The 18,990-nt window shown below is 39.8% G+C and overlaps 1 protein-coding gene across 1 annotated transcript; it reads right to left on the bottom strand.

Moving 5' to 3' along the window:
* Positions 1–2,376: 2,376 nt before the first annotated feature.
* On the bottom strand, positions 2,377–17,604 carry laynb (layilin b). The gene is made up of 7 exons (XM_084064249.1): positions 17,412–17,604; positions 14,458–14,770; positions 11,581–11,738; positions 8,859–8,903; positions 7,693–7,770; positions 6,982–7,096; positions 2,377–4,340 (listed from the first exon to the last, which is right to left on the bottom strand). Exons 1-7 carry the CDS (start codon positions 17,524–17,526, stop codon positions 3,977–3,979), a joined length of 1,188 nt encoding a protein of 395 aa, XP_083920375.1. The 5' UTR covers positions 17,527–17,604; the 3' UTR covers positions 2,377–3,976.
* Between the last annotated feature and the right edge of the window lie 1,386 nt (positions 17,605–18,990).

Genomic DNA, 18,990 nt, shown 5'->3' with positions numbered 1-18,990 from the left:
GTTGTTGGGACATTGGTCATCCAGTGGTGGAAAACATTTTTAACTTAGTATCGATACTGCAATGTAGAAATACTCTGTTACTAAGTAAAAATGCAGAATTCAAAATGTACTTGAGTAAAAGTACAAAAGTATTGGTTTAAAAATGTAGGCTCCTTAAAGTACCAAAAGTAGAAAGTGCTCATTATGCAGAATGTCCCATTTCACAAGTTTTCAAATTTATAAGATTTATAACAATCTTTTGAAAATAGTAGATCTACAAGCTCACAATGCATCACATTGTGATGCATTGTGAGCTTGTAGATCGTCTATTTTCAAATGGCTGAAATGTATTATAGGGCTGAAGTGGGTAATGTATGTTTTGTAATAATAATTAAAATTAAGTAACTAGAAACTAAACTTTTCAAATAATTGTAGTTGAGTAAAAAGTGCAATATTTGCCTCTGAGATGTAGTGGAGTAGAAGTAAAAGTATTGAAAATTTTAAACACTCCAGTAAAATAAAAGTACCGAAGAAATGTACTCAAGTACCAGTACTTGAGTAAATGTACTTAGTTACTTTACACCACTGTAGGTGTCATGGGGTTCATGACAATTTTATGACTGGATGTTTCTTGCACAGCATGATTTCACAATAGGCCCATGCAGTAATCCCACTGTCAGAAGAGGTTTACATTTACCCTAGTAGGACAGCTACATAACATCGCCATCTGTTGGTTGAACCGCAGAGTTGAAACCAACAGCTGAATTATGTTGTGGAAAATATTCAGGTCAAAACTCCAGTCAATCAATGTAATATTCATCCAGTATGTCCTTAACTGTATTTATTGTTCAGGAGGATAAGCCCCTTGAGATGCATCATCATCTCGTTTTCGAGTGGGGTCATCAAGCACAACATACAAACCATGACAATACATGTCAAATAACGCAGTAGGCTATATTATAGTTTACATTTTAAAGTTTAAAAATTTCCCCCAGAAATGAGGCATTGATTATAAACATCTGTAACTGAGCGAGAAACACCAACACAATGTCTTGGTATATTGGACCTAATAATCACCCACACACTTTGGTGCAGCACATTGTTCTCTTCAGCTCTTAAACAGTCTAACTCACTGGTTCTCAACCTCGGGTCCTTGGGACCCACCAGGGGTCCAAATGGACCCTTAAAGGAGTAGTTCACCCCAAAAAATGACTTATTTTCTATCAATTACACACCTCATGAAGCCTTGAATTCATGGAGACTGTTTTTGTCAATAGACTTTGCCGGTCACCAAGTATTTTTTTAGGCAAACTACTCCTTTAACCCAGATCTCACACTTAAGAACTCAACACTCAAGATTTATAAAAAAAAATGTTCAAAAATAGCAGATGTACAAGCTCGCAGCATGGCACAAAGTGACGCACTGTGAGCTTGCACATCTGCTATTTTTGAATAGTCAATGCAAAACAAATCATTGACTAAAATGACACAGATGCTCTGTAACTCTGGAGTGTGTACAAATGGGAAAAAATGTACAAATGGAACAATTTGTACCAATGGAACAATTTGTACACTCTCAGAGTTAAATAAACACTTGAGGATTTAACAGTTTAGATTGGGGTTCCAGAGATAAAAAACCCAAACAGAATTAATCAAATGGGGGATCCGTGGCCTAATAATGCATATCATATCCTTTCTTAAATTAAAAGGTTTGAGAATCAACTTGGTCTAACAAGCAGCAGAAATGTGTGCAGTGCTACTAGGCCAGTTCTCTGAAGGCTTCTCTGCTGCATGCTGTCACGCATAGACTTCCTGAATGTAAGAGTTCCAGATGTGCTTTTGGCATTTCCTGCCTCACATCCTCCAAGAACACACTCACTCTCTGCTGCCTCTCCTTAAACTGGGGCTCGGCCGTGCCTTTCCATGACACCCCCAGCCCCACAAGCTCACTCATGGACCTTCTCAAACAACCCCTGTGTTTTTAATCGCTTCAGTTAAACATCCATGACGATTGCACAATTTTCTTTATAAGACAAGAAATATATAGTTGAAAACAATGTGTGTGTGTGGGGAGGGGGTGAGCCTCTCTCTCCGTGTCTCTCTCTCTCTCTCTCTCTGTCAGGTGGTGTCGGGGGGGATCAGACCCTGCAGCTTTGAGGTTTACTGGGGTCACCAGTGTTCTGTCATCAAAGTTTCCGTCCAGCCTGTCCTGTTCCCTGACATCAGCGTCCAAACAGGAAGGCTCACACAGAGGTGACACCATCCCCCTGGCTTTGGAAGGCTGTGAGGAACAGTCAAAACAAGCTCTGAAAAAGGAACACGTTCACTCATGGCAAAAAGAAAGTCATAAACCACTTGTGCTTCTTCTGTCTCACGACACTGGGAGACGTAATTATAAAAAAAAATGCTGCGTTGTTGACTTGTTTGCTTGTGTTTACATGTCGGAGTAGCCAGTCCCTGGTCAAAACGTACTGATTAAATGTGTAATTCACCACTGTTTGCGCTCCCAAACTCAATTAGCCTATTTGTTGCTTATTTAAGAACAAAACTCGTGTTGCTGTCTGTCCGGCGAGCTTGTTGCATCAGGCAACAAAACTTGAATGCCAGCTTCAGTGGATTAATAAAGAAATACTTTATTGCGATACGTAAAGCATTAGTCAGACTGAATGTATGCACACTCCACATTGGTATTAGCTTGGAATTAACTGTACAGGACTAGTTTTATTTTAGCAGGCGCCAGAGCCTTGACACAATGACAAACACAATGACACAGGCCGCATCGCTTTTACAGCATTCGACCTGCCGACGAAAATGTTTACAGTTAGGTGTGGACTCACTTTGTCTCTATTTGCTACTACTATGTACTGACTGCTATTGTGTGTGTGTGTGTGTGTGTGTGTGTGTGTGTGTGTGTGTGTGTGTGTGTGTGTGTGTGTGTGTGTGTGTGTGTGTGTGTGTGTGTGTGTGTGTGTGTGTGTGTGTGTATATTTGTATACATGTTTACTTTTCTTTTCCTATCATTACAGCTGTTTATCAATGTTATTACCACACTGCTGCCATGTCCAAAAGAGATAAACAAAAGTATTATTTTTACTCTTATGTACCTGTACACAAGAAGACATAACAATAAAGAACCTTGAACCTTGGATTCTCAGGGTAGAACATTTACCCTTTTCCAGCACCCAAATAGTCCAGGGTAGAATTTACTGGATACAAGTACGGAATTCCTACGCTATACAACTGACCAGCAGGGTATAGAGGAGGAAAGCACTGGAGAACACAGAACTATTGTGTCCTGGGCCACATTAGTTGGCTGGTAAAGTGGGATGGGGGGGGGGGGGGGTCTGAGACTCACAGAAATGATCTACAGTAGGGATCGGCAGTAGGGCTAGGCGATATGGACAAAATCAAATCAAGTCATTATATATTTTTTACCAAATACCTCAGTATTGATATTGTGACGACAATATCGTATCGTGAAGATAATATTAATAAGTAGGGTGTCCATAGCTTTAGAGGGCCCGCCTGGGAAAACCAAAGGTCCGAGGTTGCCAGGTTTGATTCCAGGCTGCGTCGAGGTGTCCCTGAGGAAGACACTTAACCCCTAACTGGCTGCTCCTCCATAGCGCCCACCGCTCCTGTCACTTAGGATGTGTATGCAAATACCACAACGGAGAGTGGACTATATTGTTTATTATTATTATTATTATATCTAAAATGTGGAAGGTATCTCACATGATCACGATATTGATGTAACTTCAATATCGTCTCTGTCGGGTGGAAAACTCATACGTCCAAAACTAACTTTTCAGGATTCAAATGAAAAAAGGATCAAAAGTAGCAGATCTACGACGCGTTTCGAACTTGTAGATCTGCTACTTTTGATGCTTTTGTGTGACGCTGTGAAATGATCAAGCAGGGCGTTAATTTACAGAAAAACAGAAAAGGTTTCTGCCCGACAGCAACGACATACTGTATTGCCCCGTATAAGCAGTCATCATCCGTAGATCTCGTTTTCCACCCAGCCGGCGTGGCGGCTGCTGCGGTGCTGCTGCTGTCGACTCTGCTGCTGCCTGCAGGTCTCGTAGATGTCGTTGGTCACGAAGCCGCTCTCGCTCTCCGTGCCGGACACGTTCTCATAGTCGCCACACTGGGTGGTGGCGGTGTCAGTGGAGGAGGAAACGCAGAAGGTCATCCTTTTGATGTCTGCCGCCGACACGACGCCAGAGGCCAGAGCTCCGGTGTGCTGGAGCTTGGTGATGTCACTGAAAGCGTAAGGTCCCTGTGCTGGGCCGGGTGGCGCGGTTGTTGACATCCAGGGTTCTGTGGCGGTGGGATAGCCGTCCGTCTCTGCCTTCCTCCTATAGATATGGAAGAGATGACACCATGTCACGTGAAACATCACACATTTAATTTCAAGATCATCACAATACTTCTTGGTTTGTAGCCTTCAGTAAAAAATGAATATGTTCTCCAAATTAGTAATGAAGCCCGATGTTTTCAGCTACTGTAGTGTGTGTGTGTGTGTGTGTGTGTGTGTGTGTGTGTGTGTGTATGTGTGTGTGTGTGTGTGTGTGTGTGTGTGTGTGTGTGTGTGTGTGTGTGTGTGTGTGTGTACACATATAGGTCTGCCACAAATACCCCACTACATCTGTTTGCGTGCACCCCCCAGTTTGTTTCCAAGAACAAAATGCATATATTAGCATATATTATCAAGAACATTGTGGGCGCCTGGAGCTACATTTATGGGCCGTGGTTACATAATAGCACATAGACACTCACATGATGTTTTAAGACCGTTTGATGTAGGCCTATGGGACCAGTAGCTTGAGGCTCCCAACTTCACTGATGCATAAATAGATAACAAATATGTGCACACGGGTATGCACAGCGGTTGTTTTTTTGTTTGTGTATTACTAGCAATGAGGGGATTTCTATTCAGTTATTATGGTCATTTATCTCCAAGTAATCAAACTGTGTTTTTGTCAAAGATCACCTCATATTGTTTCTTATTACTTTTTTTGTTGCAACAAACACATTTATCATCCTGAATACCCATTTAAAACCACCACCAACCACCGCCTGGAACACATCAATAAATATAATCTATTAGACAAAATGGAGACTATTTCGCTTCTGGAAATGGATGCCTGGCTTACATATTGCCAAAATGATCTTCTTTTGTCCGCCCCAACACATTGGTAGGCAAGCATGTCAATCCACAATATACTAGGATAGGATAGGATAGGGCAGTGGTGGAAGTACTCAGATATTTTACTTAAGTAAAAGTAGCAATACTACAATATAAAAAATACTCTGTTACAAGTAAAAGCCTGTGTTCAAAATGTTACTCGAGTAAAAGTACAAAAGTATTGGCATCACAATATAAGTACTAAAATGTTTTAAAATAGCAGATCTACAAGCTCACAAGTATTTCTACACTGTAGTATTGCTACTTTTACTTAAGTAAAATAGAGTACTTCTTCCACCAAAAGCAAAGCAAAGCAAAGTTTGTTGTTTACCCAGGGTGTCGGACTAAGCACGAAGCTTGTTTCCAGCCGGACCCTGCATGGAAGCCTTGCTCAAGGGCTATTCAGCGGTGATTCATGATTGATGTGATGAATTGGGGAATCGAACTAGGGACCTTCCGGTATCAAGGCCGCCCCTCTAACCACTAGGCCACCGCTGCCAAGGAGTTTACTTGTACATCAAGCCGCCTCACGCTAGGGAAACAGGACATAGGCTCCTGAACTGTGGCCCACATGGCACAGGAAGCATTGGTCTCCACGGCTACTTACTTTGTAGGTACCGTTTTCCGTGGTGGAAAAAGTACCGAAAATGTTTTACTTAAGTAAAATTATCAATACTGCAATGTAAAATACTCTGCTACAAGTAAAAGTCTGGAATTCAAAATGTACTTGAGTAAAAGAACAAAAGTATTGGTATCAAAATGTACTTAAAAGTACCAAAAGTAGAAAGTACTCATTATGCAGAATGTCCCATGTCACAAAGTTTTCAAATGTATGAAAACGTTTTGAAAATAGCAGATCTACAAGCTCACAATGCGTCACGATGCTAGCATTGTGAGCTGCTAGTTCTGCTACTTTCAAATGGCTGAAATGTTCACAGGGCTGAAGTGGTTTTGTAATAATAATCAAAATCTACAAAGTAACTAAAGTTTTCAAATAATTGTAGTGGAGTAAAACTACAATATTTGCCTCTGAGATGTAGTGGAGTAGAAGTAAAAGTACCGAAAATTGGAAATACTCCAGTAAAGTGAAAATACCTCAAAATTCTACTTAAGTACAGTACTCGAGTACATGTACTTAGTTACTTTACACCACTGCAAGCAGGGATACATCGGGTACTAGTCTTTATAGTTTTTCGGTATGACTTGGCCAAGCATTGAACCCATGACCCAGGACACTCTAACCACGAGGCCACTGAGCTGACCGACATACTTACTGATTCAGAACAGCATCATGCTATTTGGGGTGATGGTGTTTTTTTCAGTGGTGTAAAGTAACTAAGTACATTTACTCAAGTACTGTACTTAAGTGAAATTATGAGGTATTTTTTACTTTACTGGAGTATTTACAATTTTCAGTACTTTTACTTCTACTCCACTACATCTCAAAGGCAAATATTGTACTTTTTCTCCTCTACAATTATTTGACAGCTTCAGTTACTTTGCAGATATACATTATTATATTATAAAACCTACATTAACCACTTTAGCCATATTTTATACATAGGCTATTTGAAAATAGCCGATTTACAAGCTCACAAGGTGAGCTTGTAGATCTGCTATTTTCAAACACTTTAATACTTTTACTTTTGGTACTTTAAGTATATTTTGATGCCAACACTTTGGTACGTTCACTCAAGAAACATTTTGAACACAGGCCTTTTACTTGTGTAACAGAGTATCATTATATTGTGGTATTGCTACTTTTACTTAAGTAAAATACTACTTTTTCCGCCACTGTGTTTTGTTTGTACCTCTTAGCCACCCGTTTGTAGCAGAAGAACGCCGTGACAACCACCAGCAGCAGCAGGACAGGGATGGTGGCGTAGAGGACGTAGGACAGACGAATACTGTTGTCTGACAGGGACACTGCAGGGGAAAACACATTACTGGCCATTACTTCACTTAACCACTTGAACCCTAGCGTTTCCCTATTTTTGGGCATGTCATAATAGGTCATAAAATTCAGCAGAAATATAGGCAAAAATAGCCGATCTGCGAGCTAACGTGTCGCAACGTGACACGTGGTGAGCTTGTAGATGTGCTATTTCTGTCGAAGAGATTTGGCGCAGAGGGGAAATTAGAAGCAGACCAATTACAGAGCCCCGGGGGGGACCCCGGTCAACTAAGTATATAGGGTTTTAGTGTGGATAAGCCTCATTTATACTTAGTCATACAACTGTGTTGCTCAACAAAAATAAACTGACTTTCAGCTACTTTTCAGGTGAAAGTTCAACTGAAGTTCAGCTGAAGTTTTCAGTTGAAAGTTAGTTACTTTAGTCAGTTACTCTGGCAGCCGGTTCGTTCGACAAAGTATAAATCAGGCTTCAGTTCTCTGGAAGAACTAGGGTTCACCATTCAGTCATTTTCTATCATCTTTTACTGGGGAAACAAAGAGCATATCCTAAATAAATAAATAAATATCAAGCATCAAAAGGTGAAAGATGAGAGTTTTTTTTCTCTACCTGACGGCTCAAGCAGTCCTTTTTTTATCCTCTCATCACTTTCTGTGGTAGACAGTAAACGTGGCCTCAGTGACGGAACTGGGTCATGGAGAAATGAGATGAGCATCATCAGAAACACTTTCATTTGTACACAAATGAACCTTGTTGGAGCCTGACAAGTGACTGAGCAAACAACGACGTTGGAGCCTGACAAGTGACTGAGCAAACACACACGGGAATAAAGAATGTGGGAGGATAAAAATAAACTGAAGACATGATTGAGCATAATTGTTGGTATTTAGCACAGTACCCTGTGGACCGCAAAAAAATAGCATTTCGCGTATAGTGACAATTAAAACCTTCTGATTCTATTTCCTTCGTCGATAAAGTCAACTACGATGGAGATGGAGCTGAATAACAAGTCAGTAAATAGTAAATCTTCTTTACTTTAACATACTTTTCAGGATTCAAATTCAAAAATAGCAAAAGTAGCAGATCTACAAGCTCAAAATGCATCGCTTCGCGTTGTGTTTTGCGCTTGGGGATCTGCTACCTCTGATGTTTTTGTGTGACGCTGCAGTATGATCAAGTAGGCAGTAGGGCGTTCATTTATGAAAAAAACAAAAAAAATGTTGAAATATGGAGATTAGAGGTTTAGAGGAAATTGTGAATGATTAGATTTGTGGAAGTTTATACATTCTTGAATTTGGTATAAACCGAAATATCACCGCTGTGGTGTGGAAACCTTGTATGTCCCAAACCATTCCTTCTTTATTAGTATTTTTAAAGTGTTTAAAAATAGTGAAAATAGCTGATCTACAAGCTTGCGATGATCTGCTATTTTCACTACTTTTGTGTGGTGAAGTAGGCCATTAATTTACGAAAAATATGGAGATGTGAGGTTTCTGCCTGACAGCAACGATTATGTGAGAGGTTATGTAACAGAGGACCTCTGTCTATTTTGACCACTAGAGGGCTTCCTTCACATAGACCTAGTGGAACAACAAAGAGACATGGAGAAAGGCTGATGAGGAACTGTGATGCAATGGTTTCTACTGACCTTTCCTTGGTCCAAGTACAACCAAATGACCGATCCTTCAGGCTACCTACAGTATGATTGTCTGTCTACTTTCTCAGATATATGATGCACAAATACATGAAACATTGTGTGTTGTACAGGAGCCTACCTGGTTGTACCGTGTTCCCCGCCACTGTAAATACTGGCAGTCTTTCTGTAAAAATGCAAAGATTGCAAGGATGTTAGTTACTGAGGCCTCATTCAGTAAACTATAGTCTTTCTTGATACATAGGCAGCAGGTGGTATAAGCAGTGGTGGAAGAAGTACTCAGATATTTTACTTAAGTAAAAGTAGCAATACCACAATATAAAAATACTCTGTTACGAGTAAAAGGCCTGTGTTCAAAATGTTACTTGAGTAAAAGTGCAAAAGTATTGACATCAAATATACTTGAAGTACCAAAAGTAAAAGTAGTAATATTTGAAAATAGCAGATCTACAAGCTCACAACGCGTTGCGATGTGACACGTTGTTGAGCTTGTAGATTGGCTATTTTCAAATAGACTATGTATAAAATAGGGCTGAAGTGGTTAATGTCTGTTTTATAATATAATAATTTATATCTGCAAAGTAACTAGTAACACATTTCAAATAATTGTAGTGGAGTAAAAGTATAATATTTGCCTCTGATGTAGTGGAGTAGAAGTGAAAGTATTGAAAATGGGAAATACTCCAGTAAAGTAAAAATTCCTCAAAAGTGTACTTAAGTACAGTACTTGAATAAATGTACTTAGTTACTTTACACCACTGGGTAGAAGTATAGATTTTTATTTAAGTAAAAGTAGCAATAGAGCACAATATAGAAATACTCTGCTGCAAGTAAAAGTCTAAATTAAAACTGCATTAAAATGTTTGGTGAAAGTACTGGCAGACATAAATATAAAAGTAGTCATTATGCAGAATGGCCCATTTCTCATTCTCACAGACCTTGTGACTGAACATCACTGGACTGCAGCGCTTATTTAATTATTACGTCATTCTGAAATCTCCAAGAAGCATTCCCTGCAGTTCCATGTTTATTGCGGCCTGGTGTAAACATTGCATGTCCACAACCGTTCCTTTTTTATTATCATTTTAAAAAGATCTTAAAGCAGCACTATGTAGCTTTTTTTAATGAACAAAATGTCATTTTGTCCAATCTGTATGGTAGAGTATGTTAACACAATATAACTAATACAATTGGGGTGGTTGTATTTCGTCTTATTTTGAGACATTTAGATCGTGTCAAAGGTTATGCCTCACCTATAGACACAGGATCTGACACGGATTTTGACCTGACGGTCAAGATTCAATTTACCCCCTGAGCAAGCAGGCACGCTCTACTAGCTCAATTCGCTCAATTTCAGCACTTGTGCAGGAAACCAGGGTTATCCGTGGTAGAAGAGGAAAGTTACATAGTTACACAGTTAAAATAATGGAGGGGAAAAAAGCAGATCTACTACATTACATTACATTACATTACATTACAGTCATTTAGCAGACGCTTTTATCCAAAGCGACTTACAATAAGTGCAATCAACATAGGTAGGGAACGAAAACTCCTAATCACCTAATTTTAAGTGCATTTTCTGCAAAAACAAGCAACCAAGAGTATACCTAGCGCTAAGGTAAAAGTGCAATATATCAGCTACCTATTTCCTTAAACAGATGAGACAAAATAACTACATCAAATGAGCAGGAGCTAATACAAATAATTGTATTGACTAAACAAGATCCAATAAACAATACAACAATAAAACAAGCATTCGTACAACTAGTTAACAACAAGTAGGCCAGGCAAAGAGGAAGGCTAGTGTTTCCTGAAGAGGTGGGTTTTCAGCCTGCGGCGAAAGATGGGCAGTGACTCTGCTGTCCTGACATCAGTGGGAAGTTCATTCCACCACTGTGGGGCCAGAACAGAAAAAAAGTCGTGACCGTGTGGATCGCCCAGAAGGACCCTTGAGTGACGAGGCAATCAGTCGCCCCGAGGGGAGCAGACCGAAGTGGTCGGGCAGGGGTGTAGGCATCGACCATAGCCCGGAGGTAAGAAGGAGCTGTTCCTTTCACTGCCCTATAGGCTAGTACCAGGGTTTTAAACTGGATGCGAGCCGCTACGGGGAGCCAGTGTAGAGAACGGAGAAGGATAGTTGTGTGTACTAGCTCACAACACGTGGTATCGCGTGGTATCGCAACGACGGGGTCCATGGCACTAAAATGTTTTCAGATGTAGGGGTCCTGCGGGAACCAAATGGACCCGCGTACATGTCCATGTGGTTCCATTATGTACACTCCTCGTGGTCAGTGGTGTAATTGGCACTCAAGTACTGTACTTAAGTACAATTTTGAGGTATTTTTACTTTACTAGAGTGTTTCCAATTTTCAGTACTTTTACTCTTACTCCGCTACATCTCAGAGGCAAATATTCTACTTTTACTCCACTGCAATTATTTGAAAACTTTAATTAGATTTTGGTAGATTGGTAGATTTTGATTATTATTACAAAACATACATTAACCACTTCAGCCCTGTATACATTTCGGCCATTTGAAAATAGCCGATCTACAAGCTTACAATGTGAGCTTGTAGATCTGCTATTTTCAAAATGATTTTATTTGAAAACCTGTGAAATGGGACATTCTGCAGAACAAGTACTTTCTACTTTTGATACCAATACGTTTTGTACTTGTACTCAAGTAAAATTTGAACTCTTAAATTTGGACTTTTACTTGTAGCAGAGTATTTCTACATTGCAGTATTGATACTTCTACTTAAACAAAAAATGTACTTTTTCCACCACTGCTCGTGGGGCCAGGAACAACAGCACGTGGAAGGCACGGTGGTCTAGTCACTCACCTTCTGGGTATTTGCACACATAGTTGTTCTTGGAGTTGCAGTTGTCGTCGTTCCAGTGGAACAGGAAGTGGCCTTCCTCGTCGGGCGGTGCAGAGGGCTGGTGGTACAGCACCGCACACATCTCTCGCCCGCAGGACGGCTCGTCCCAGTGCCAGTTCCTGCAGGAAATTGGATTGAAAATGACGTCTTTGATGTTACTCTCAATGGGATCGTTTAGGTTTTTCACAGTGTTATGAAATCTGCCATGTTCTTATGACCACATGAACCCCAGCGCGGTAGTTCTCAAACCTTTTTGTGCCAATTGAAATGTTTTTGGCCACGGAGACCCCCATAGGAAAATGTGTAGTGCCAGGGACACATCAACAGAAGTGTGCTTGTAGATCTGCTATTTTTGAATAGCCAACATATAAATGGATAAAGTGGTTAAAATGATTGTGATGCTGTATTAACACATTTTTATTGGGGACCCCCTGGAACCTCCCCAAGGACCCCAGGGGATCTGGACCTCACTTTGAAAACCATTGCCCTAGCGTGCTCATTCTGGGGGGGGGGGGGGGGGGGGCGTTAAGGCAAAAATAGAGATCTACAAGCTCAATGCAAGGCGATCTTGTAGATTGGATATCTTTTTAGGTGTGGAGGGGAGAAATGGAGGGGACCAAGTACAGAGCTTTGCATGGGGACCATGGTCAACTAAGTATAGTTGGTTAATTGTCCAATAATTAAGAAATTGTCATAATAAACATTCCACTCTGCAACACACTGTACACATTCCTTTACTGTATGCCCAAGTATTAATAAATAGTGGGTCAAACTAAGGGGGATGTATGGCATTTATGATGTGTCTGTATTCATTGTCTGTTTATTGTTTATTCAGATCCCCATTAGCTCAGGAAAAAGCAACTCTTCCTGGGGTCGGCAACATAAAAGGCAAAACTAAAATAGAACATGCACTATCCATCCTAACATGATACATAAGTTAATTGTGATGGGTCAGGTCTTATGCCAACAAGCACAAAGCATCATCCCCAAATGCACGCCATCCGTCCCTCCACCCTCTCCCATCCACAACTCCCACAAAGCCTTCACTGAAATGATATGTATACACTGTGGGGAAAGCTTTCTGAGAAAATAGCAGATCGGCTATTTTCAGCAAAAGCTTTCCCCACAATAATAGAAAAACAGAAAAGACACCTAGCATAGAGCCCTGAGGAACTACGGGCAACCATATGTGGTAATACCAACCACTACTCCATAGGTATCCTACAATGTATCATGGATGTGGATTGTACACATTTATGTAGGCCTACCTATGTCTGAAAGTGATTGAAAGTGAAAGTGAGTGAAAGCGAATCAAAAAAGTGTGACTCCCAACCCTCCTTCAAAACCACCATAAAAGAGCACCTGTCTGTAATTTGTAACTGGACCTATACAAGTCTTCTAGCTTCTCAAAATAAATGACCACCCACTGTTTTTCTGCAAAGATACTTTTACTGCGCTTAGTATTGATGAGGTCTTGTATAGTATTGTATGTCTGTATATATGTCTTGATGAATTGAACACAAAGGACCACAATGGAAACAAGCCCTCAGGGCTTTTTGCGTTATCCTTTTAGCATTATTGTATAACTGTACCTCTGTACTTTTTGCAAACTGTTAATAAAGTATTCAATCAATCAATCAATCAATCAATCAATCAATCAATCAATCAATCAATCAATCAATCAATCAATCAATCAATCAATCAATCAATCAATCAATCAATCAATCAATGAAGAGTGTGAAAGATAGATGTTGACAAATATGTGAGAAAAAAATGTGTTTGGTGAATCTTTTACTTATAATAATATTCTCCTTGGGTTAGAGTCAGGGTTAGATCACCATTTCTATTTGGCTTGTTTTGTGGGCTTCATTCACTCAATTACATGCATGGTTAGGTAAAGATTGGACGGAGAAACCATGCAATTATTAGACTCTTGTCTTGTCATTTAAACCACTTTATCCATTTATATGTTGGCTATTCCTACATAGCAGAATACAAGTTCACAGTGCGTCACTTCGTGCCACACTGCGAGCTTGTACATCTGCTATTTTTGGTAATTTTTGAAAAATATCGGAAATGTTTGGAAGATTCTAGTTTTTTTGTACACAAATCTTCGCTTCTGGGGGTCCCTGGACTCCCTGGTACAAAACATTTTCAGAGGGTGGTCCATGGCCAAATATTTATATTAACCTGGGGGTCCTTTGCACAAAAAAGTTTGAGAACTGCTGGTATAAACAACTTGAACTTGGCCCTGCTCCCATCCAGCCAGCAGTGGTGGAAAAAGTACTCAACTGTTTTACTTAAGTAAAAGTATTAATACTGCAATGTAGAAGTACTCTGTTACAAGTAAAAGTCCGGAATTAAAAATGTACTTGAGCAAAAGTACAAAAGTATTGGTATCAAAATGTACTTAAAGTACCAAAAGTAAAAGTACCAAATGTTTGAGAATAGCAGATCTACAAGCTCACAACACGATGCGACGCGTTGTGAGCTTGTAGATCTGCTATTTTCAATAGCCTAGGTATAACATAGGGCTAAAGTGGTTAATGTGTGTTTCATAATGTAATAATTTACATCTGCAAAGTAACTGGTAACTAAAGTTTTCAAATAATTGTAGCGGAGTAAAAGTACAATATTTACCTCTGAGATGCAGTGGGATAGAAGTAAAAGTATATAGACAATTGGAAATACTCCAGTAAAGTAAAAGTACCTCAAGATTGTACTTAAGTACAGTACTTGAGTAAATATACTTAGTTACTTTACACCACTGCCAGCCAGTAGTGCTGAAGGAGAGTACGCACAGTGTAAAGGTATAACAAACTCAGTGTAAACAACAACCTGAACTTGGCCCTGCTCCCGTCCAGCCAGTAGTACTGCGATGGACACGCCGGGGGGCTGCTGCTCCCAGACGCCCGGTGGCGCTGCGGGCTTCGCCTCAGGCCGATCCAGAAGTCTCCGTCCCCGGCCTGCAGCTGCTGTATGAACCTCTCGATCAGCCTCTGCTCGCTGTCCGTCTCGATGCTGAGCAGGTCCCCTCCGTCCTGCCTGCAGGCCTGCCGGGCATCCTCGAAGGTCAGCCTGCGCCTGCTGTCCTGGATGTAGGACACCTTGTAGCACGGACGCTCCGTCCCTCTGCGACAGATCCTCTGGCCTGGATGCATGGACGGACGGACGGACGGACGTCCCACATAGGTGGAGCAACAGTTAATCCAGCTAATCCATTCAATCGATTATAGAAAAATGATCAATCATTTATGAAAATAATCTATTAATAATCGACCCCTATAATGGGCATGTCGTTGTAGACGAAAAGTCTCAAAAGAGTAAACAAAACAGTAAAAATAGCCGATCTACTGTACAAGCTCACAACACGTCAATGCGTTGTGACTTGTGAGGTTGCACTGTAGATCTGCTACTTTCACTATTTTTGCATGAAACCATTGTGCAACAGAGTATGAATTAAAATAACAAGTGGTTAATCGCTTCATTGGTTATAAAGAATTAGAAAAATACATAGAAACATATATTGCTTCTCAATTGTTCGATTAGGAAAGCAATCAGTAGAATAATCTGTAAGAAAATAATTGATAGTTGCAGCCCTCTACACTCACATTAACACATGTGAAAAGGAAAGGATAGATTGCTGAATGCGTTTTTATTTAGTTTCTCAAGACTGTTGAGGGACCCAACATTGGGTGCAGGGGTAAATGAAGACTATGAATTAATATAAGAACATCTTCTGGGTATGCTTCCTTTGCAAGCAAGCTAAAAAACATGACTAATAATTACATGTCTGAAACACTATCTTGGCTTGGATCTATCATTAGTATGTCTGTTTGATATTACAATATCTCATGTATTTCATATTATGCGCTGCGAGGCGTTGTGAGCTTGTAGATCGGCTATTTTTTGGCAAAGTGGTTTGGTGTAGAGGGAAAAAGGAACAAACTAACTAGAGCCAAAGGTCAAGTTTACTAAGTATTGAGGGTTAAATGTCTGAAATAAACAAAAACTATTAATTTACACAACACTGATAGTCGATGAAACTATCTGTGAAATCTATGACAAAGTTTAATCTGCAGCACAATTTTATACAACATGTAGTGGGGGTCCCTGCTTCCTCTCTCAGCTATTGGGGTCCTTGGCCTGGAAAACGTTGAAGGCCCCTGGCCTGCTCTATAGCTTATGTCCCTATGTGCACCGCAGAGCATCTGGTTTAGCCTACACACAATGAAGGCGTCGTAAATAATGAAGCCATTAAATCAATGCTCTTGCTTCAGAAAACAAAACCCAGTGGTGGAAAAAGTACTTGCATGTTTTTACTTAAGTAAAAGTATCAATACTGCAATGTAGACATACTCTACACGTACAAAGTCTAATCAAAATTTACTTGAGTAAAAGTACAAAGTATTGGTATAAAAATGTACTTAAATTAAAGTACCAAAAGTAGAAAGTACTCATTATGCTTTTCACAAGCTTTCAAATGAATACATATCTTTTGAAAATAACAGCTATGCATTGTAGATCTGCTATTTGTATTGTATATGGCTAGGGCTGAAGTGGTTATGGTAGGCCTTGTAATAATAATACAAATCTACAAAATAACTAGTAGCTTATACAGTTTTCAAATAATTGTAGTGGAGTAAAAGTATTATATTTTCCTCTGAGATGTAGTGGAGTAGAAGTAAAAGTACTGAACATTGGAAATGCTCCAGTAAAGTAAAAAATAACTCAAAAGTTAACTTATGTACAGTACTTGAGTAAATGTACTTAGTTACTTTACACCTCTACAAAACCTTTGCCCAGATTATTTCCCTAACCTATACGTTCAATGTGAGATCATAGCAGCCTTAGTTCTATTATTTTGAGAAAGCAAATGTTCAAAATCGAACTTTAAATTCAGCCGAGTTTGACTTTGACCCACATCATGTGCTGTTTTGTTTTGTTTGTTGATCGTCTTTCGAAAGTCAAAAGGCCTATAACCTCTAGGCAATATATTTCACCATATAATAATGTAAACAGAACACATTGAAATGATCATACATTTAATAAAAGAAAACGATATTAACTGATTAATTTTACAACACAAAAAACACTACAAAATCCCTAGCCCTGAAACATGACTGTCATATCATGACAGTCATGGATGAACTTCAACATATTGTCTGCACTTTCTCAGTTTACGGCTTGTACATCTACATGAACGTTCACATTTCCAATATAAAGTGCTTACCCCATGGCCACAGATATTTCAATTATGTACGGACTCTCAAAACTACCTGCCTGTTCCCGTATTGTTCAATAAAAAGCATTTTAATCCGATTGGTGGCCATTTTCTCCGTATTTTTGCCATTCGTATTTAACAACGCGACCCTATCGGCTGGGAGGTGTATTGCACGCTGATACATTATAACTCTATAAGAAAATGGCCACCAATCGGATTACAATGCTTTTTATTGATCAATATGGAAGATACGGGTACTTCTAAGAGCCCGTGCATAATTTTAACATCCGTGGTCATGGGGTAAGCACTTTATATCTGAAATCAAAACCTTTATGCACATGAAAGGGATAAAGTGCAAACACCAGGTTGAAGTGCATCCATGACACAGTCACGACAGATGACCGTCTTGTGATCCATGGCTACAACAAAATCCCCGTCTTTGAAACAAAGTAACCTATATTTAAAAAAACAGCCTGATATTGATACTAAATACTAAAACTAAAAAACACGCTCATAGCTGTGTCACACTTTCCGTTAGTTTTTCGGCTAGTTTGTCCGCAGTTCTTACCGTTTATTTTAGACGCGGATGATCCAGGGTGGAAGAAGACGGCGATAACGGTGCCGAAGAGTTTCATAAAATCCATTTCTACATTGTTGTGTTCGTTGCGGTCAGTAATATACATTCAAATATGCACTCATTATGTATGTAAACTGCTGTTTTCCAGGCTCTCTGTGGCAGTTATTGTGGATCAGAGAGAGACTGGCTTCAGCAGGGAGCAGTTAGGAGCGGTTGTCCAATCACGGCGAGGTGGACTGGTTGAGGTATGCATAGGCTGCTGGTTGCTATCGGCTTGAAAGCCCGTATGTCCAAAATTAAAGCGTTACTTTTCAGGGAATGAAAACGAAAGTACATGTGTTCCAATCAGTGGTGTAAAAAGGAATCCAATTTTTACTCAAGTAAAAGTATCAACAGTGGTGGTAAAAGTACACATTTTTTTTTAAACTTAAGTTAAAGTATCACTGTACTGCAATGTAGAAATACTCTTACAAGTGAAAGTCTGGAATTCAAAATGTACTTGAATAAAAGTACAAAATGTTTGGCATCAAAATGTACGTAAAGTACCAAAAGTAAAAGTACTCATTAGGCTATGCAGAATGTCCCATCTCACACTTTTTCAAATGTATAAAATGTATTTTAAAAATCCTTTGAAAATAGCAGATCTAAAAACTCACAACATGCAGATTGGCTATTTTCAAATTGCCTGAGATGTAGTGGAGTAGAAGTAAAGGTATTGAAAATTGGAAGTAGGCTTACTCCAGTAAAGTAAAAAAAAAAAAAAGATGAACCTGTGTTTCCAATGGAATGAATGGATCCAATGTAGTTCTAATTATTTAGTCACAAGCTCTTTGTTGTCAACTAAATAGCCTCTTTGGCTTTGCATTGGTTCAGTAGGCCTATTCATAAAACCTGCACAGACACACATTGACATTAAACACCATTGACTTCCCCTTAAAATATCACACTAGCTTGTAGATCAGCTACTTTTGCTACTTTTGTGTGACACTCCTATATGACAAAGTAGGGCATTCATTTAATGACATAAAAAGTTGAAATATGGAGATACAAGGTTTCTGCCAGACAGTATGGCTTCTGGTGGGTGGGTGTGTGCTCACAACAGAGATATATAACTTATAACCTTATATAGTTATGGCTAAGAGATAATGCATTTGACATTAGCCTACTGTATATCTTATCTCTCCTTTTCTCCCCCATAAGGTTACATCCCATCTTCATTGTCCTCCCTACACACAATTATACCAAACATGACATTTCCCTTTAAGCAGTGGAATTTTATATGGGATGAATGGAGTCCTCTGTGGTGACATGACTAGTGTCCAAAAATATAGACAGATCTCTCTCTCTCTCTCTGTCTGTCTGTCTGTCTGTCTGTCTGTCTGTCTGTCTGTCTGTCTGTCTGTCTGTCTGTCTCACACACGCACGCACACGCGCGCACACACACGCACACGCACGCAGGCACGCACGCACGCACGCACGCACGCACGCACACACACACACACACACACACACACACACACACACACACACACACACACACACACACACACACACACACACACACACACAC

The sequence above is a fragment of the Gymnoscopelus microlampas genome (genome assembly GCF_963454915.1).
Source record: "Gymnoscopelus microlampas genome assembly, chromosome: 8".
Taxonomy (NCBI): Eukaryota; Metazoa; Chordata; class Actinopteri; order Myctophiformes; family Myctophidae; genus Gymnoscopelus; species Gymnoscopelus microlampas.
This window is presented reverse-complemented; position numbering and strand designations above follow the sequence as displayed.

Excerpts from the sequence above, each read along its gene's own strand:
- laynb (XM_084064249.1), bottom strand. The coding sequence starts at position 17,526 with ATGTATATTACTGACCGCAACGAACACAACAATGTAGAAATGGATTTT. Across the intron at positions 14,771-17,411 it reads ATCCGCGTCTAAAATAAACG|GCCAGAGGATCTGTCGCAGA; the intron begins GTAAGAACTGCG and ends CCATGCATCCAG. Across the intron at positions 4,341-6,981 it reads TACAAACGGGTGGCTAAGAG|GAGGAAGGCAGAGACGGACG; the intron begins GTACAAACAAAA and ends CCATATCTATAG.